Source organism: Carassius carassius, chromosome 28 (genome assembly GCF_963082965.1).
Source record: "Carassius carassius chromosome 28, fCarCar2.1, whole genome shotgun sequence".
In the NCBI taxonomy this organism is placed as follows: Eukaryota; Metazoa; Chordata; class Actinopteri; order Cypriniformes; family Cyprinidae; genus Carassius; species Carassius carassius.
This window is the reverse complement of record NC_081782.1, coordinates 708,844-711,343: the sequence shown is the minus strand read 5'-3', so window position 1 is coordinate 711,343 and position 2,500 is coordinate 708,844. Positions and strand designations below refer to the sequence as shown.

Below are 2,500 nucleotides of genomic sequence, written 5' to 3'. Positions count from 1 at the left end.
CTTATGAAGCGAACTGATCGGTATGTGCAAGAAACTGAACATTAATTACAACATTATTACTTGTAATCCAGAGCCTCAGACAAATGGGAAAATACAATTCTTTTGATTCACTGAACTGATTCAATTCACTAGTCCATTTCCATAATCATGCAAAGATTTCATACACAGTTATATTATACAAGCACCCAATAATAAAGTGAAATGCGTGTGTTTTACAGTCTGAAGCATATCAAGTGAATAAAAACAATTCAGTCCAATTTAATGAACTGATTCAACTGAAAAGAACCAAATGATTCATTCACAAACTGAACTGTTTTCCTGACGCTCTGGATTGCAGGTAATAATGCTGTTAATAATGTTCAGTTTCTTGCACAGACCAATCGTTTCGCTTCATAAGACCTCAACACATCGTCAGGATCCTTGGTGATCTTGTGTTGCCTGATATGCATTTTAAAAGCAGATTTGAATTTTTGGATGGACTGTTGTTTCCGGACAGTTTTGGATCAGTCAGTAAATGTGGGCAGATTCTGACGTACCCCAGTCGCCTTCTGCTTCTGCCAGACGTACGTGTCCCGCGAGCCGCGCTCATAACGGTACGTGGGAGGATAGGTGATCTCCTCCTCCGCTGGACACACACACACACACACACACACACACACACACAGAGGAAATGATACAGCAGGGAAAGGAAATGCTGGTGAGCCAAGACACTCAAATCTCAAACACACATGTAAATAACCTCGGCTCAGGCCTTGTTTCATTGCAAAAGAAGAACTAAATATTACTAGAATATATCTAATATTCTACCACAAAGTGTATAGTTTGTCTGTTTGTTTTATTTATTAGACACACACATACAGACAGAGGTGAGGCGTACCGAAGCGAAGGAAGACCTTGTTCTTCTCTCTCTCCAGATTTAGCTGGTCCACCTTCAACAATGGCTCAAACTCCTTCCTGTTGATGTAGTTGAGGATTTCCTGTGAGAGAGAGAGAGAGTGTTCGGGTTCAGAGCGGTCACTACTGAGTACACTAGAGTACTGCACAGTACACACTGAACAGGACCGCTCTGAAATCCTAAGCTTTGAGACGAGACCGGAGCAGATTTGGATGCATCGTTCATTCAGGCATAGAAATGCAGTTGAACTCAAAGCTATTAAACCATAACTGTATGTTTTCATCTCAAAAACTATTTGTGAAAATCCACAGAATCACACATTTTTGACATAAATACACAAAAATACAGACATTATCTGGCAACATGGGATGCAAATGGAGATGATGTAAATGATTCTAAGGATAACGTTTCAAATAAGACAGGAAGAGTCTAACTTTATTCTGTCTTTCTAGGGTTGGGTTTTTGTCTTGTAATTTTATTTCTTTCTTTTTTCAGGTGAGGAGTGATTTAGTTGGGAACAGAACAGAATAATTCATCAGAAGAGTTTAGTTTGCATGTGTTTGATGGCGGTTTACCAAAACCATTTTTAATCTGAAAGTTCTCTGAACGTAAAAAATGTCAATAAAAAAAAATATATATGTATATATTTTAAAACATCTTATTTTGGTCATGTCAACTTTAAGAGAACATTCCATTTGATGATTCTGCAAACGTTACTGGAATGTTACATTTGTATCGTTACACGCTACGTACTCTCTGAACATTCTAAAACAGATACTTATGTTTCTGATAGCGTTAAGAACATTTCTGACAGATAATATCATGTTTTTTTGCATTTGCTTTAGTGAATGTGGTATCTGACAGGATATCTGACAGCAATAACACGTCTGTGGGCTCTTTTGATTTCTATCAGTCTGAGTTCTGGCAGTGTTGCCAGATATTTCTATGAATACAAATAAATACGAATATCTTTCCAGCTGTAGTCACTAATGGCCAACACACTCTCTGTTTTTAGGAAGGCTACAATTTGTGTTCGTCATATTGATTCAGAAATACAAACAATTATATTAAATAAGAAAGAGAGGACTAGAAAATATGAACGCTCCTGACACCAAGATGAATTCCATATATAATAATAATATAATATATGATAATATATGTAATAAATCAATCTCTTTGTGATTGACCTGTATGTCCATGTCCAGCCGGTAGTTGAGGTCGCCGAACCAGAAGAGGTGTGTGAATCTCAGCGAGATGTCGAAGGAGTTGAGCTGTTTATCGCCCAGTGACAGCTGACGCAGGATGTCCAGATAGTTCTGGTTCCGTCTGCAGGGGTCAGAGGTCATCATCAGTGCATCACACACTCACTGTGAAGGTATTACTCCTGTGATGTCTCACCTGTGGATCTTCTCATTGCCGGACGTCAGGTGACAGTTAACGAAACCAAACGACGTCCCGTTAAACATGAAAGACACGCCCACTGCTCCTTTGTTTCCTAGGAAACAGGCAATAACACATAAACAATAGAACTTAGGTCTGCATGATTTCAATCAAATTGCTGGTTAACTGTTCTGGAAAAACCTAAATTTAAAATGTGATAAAAAA

General features: G+C 38.3%; 1 protein-coding gene across 1 annotated transcript in view; it reads right to left on the bottom strand.

The window, feature by feature from the left end:
* The window catches only part of inppl1a (inositol polyphosphate phosphatase-like 1a), a 36,911-nt gene that overhangs the window by 10,077 nt on the left and 24,334 nt on the right, over window positions 1-2,500 (bottom strand). The window contains exons 14-17 of the mRNA XM_059513751.1: window positions 2,294-2,390; window positions 2,083-2,221; window positions 878-977; window positions 537-625 (exon numbers count right to left, since the gene is read on the bottom strand). Coding sequence (XP_059369734.1) covers window positions 537-625; window positions 878-977; window positions 2,083-2,221; window positions 2,294-2,390 — 425 coding nt within the window. The remainder of the gene's footprint in view (window positions 1-536; window positions 626-877; window positions 978-2,082; window positions 2,222-2,293; window positions 2,391-2,500) is intronic.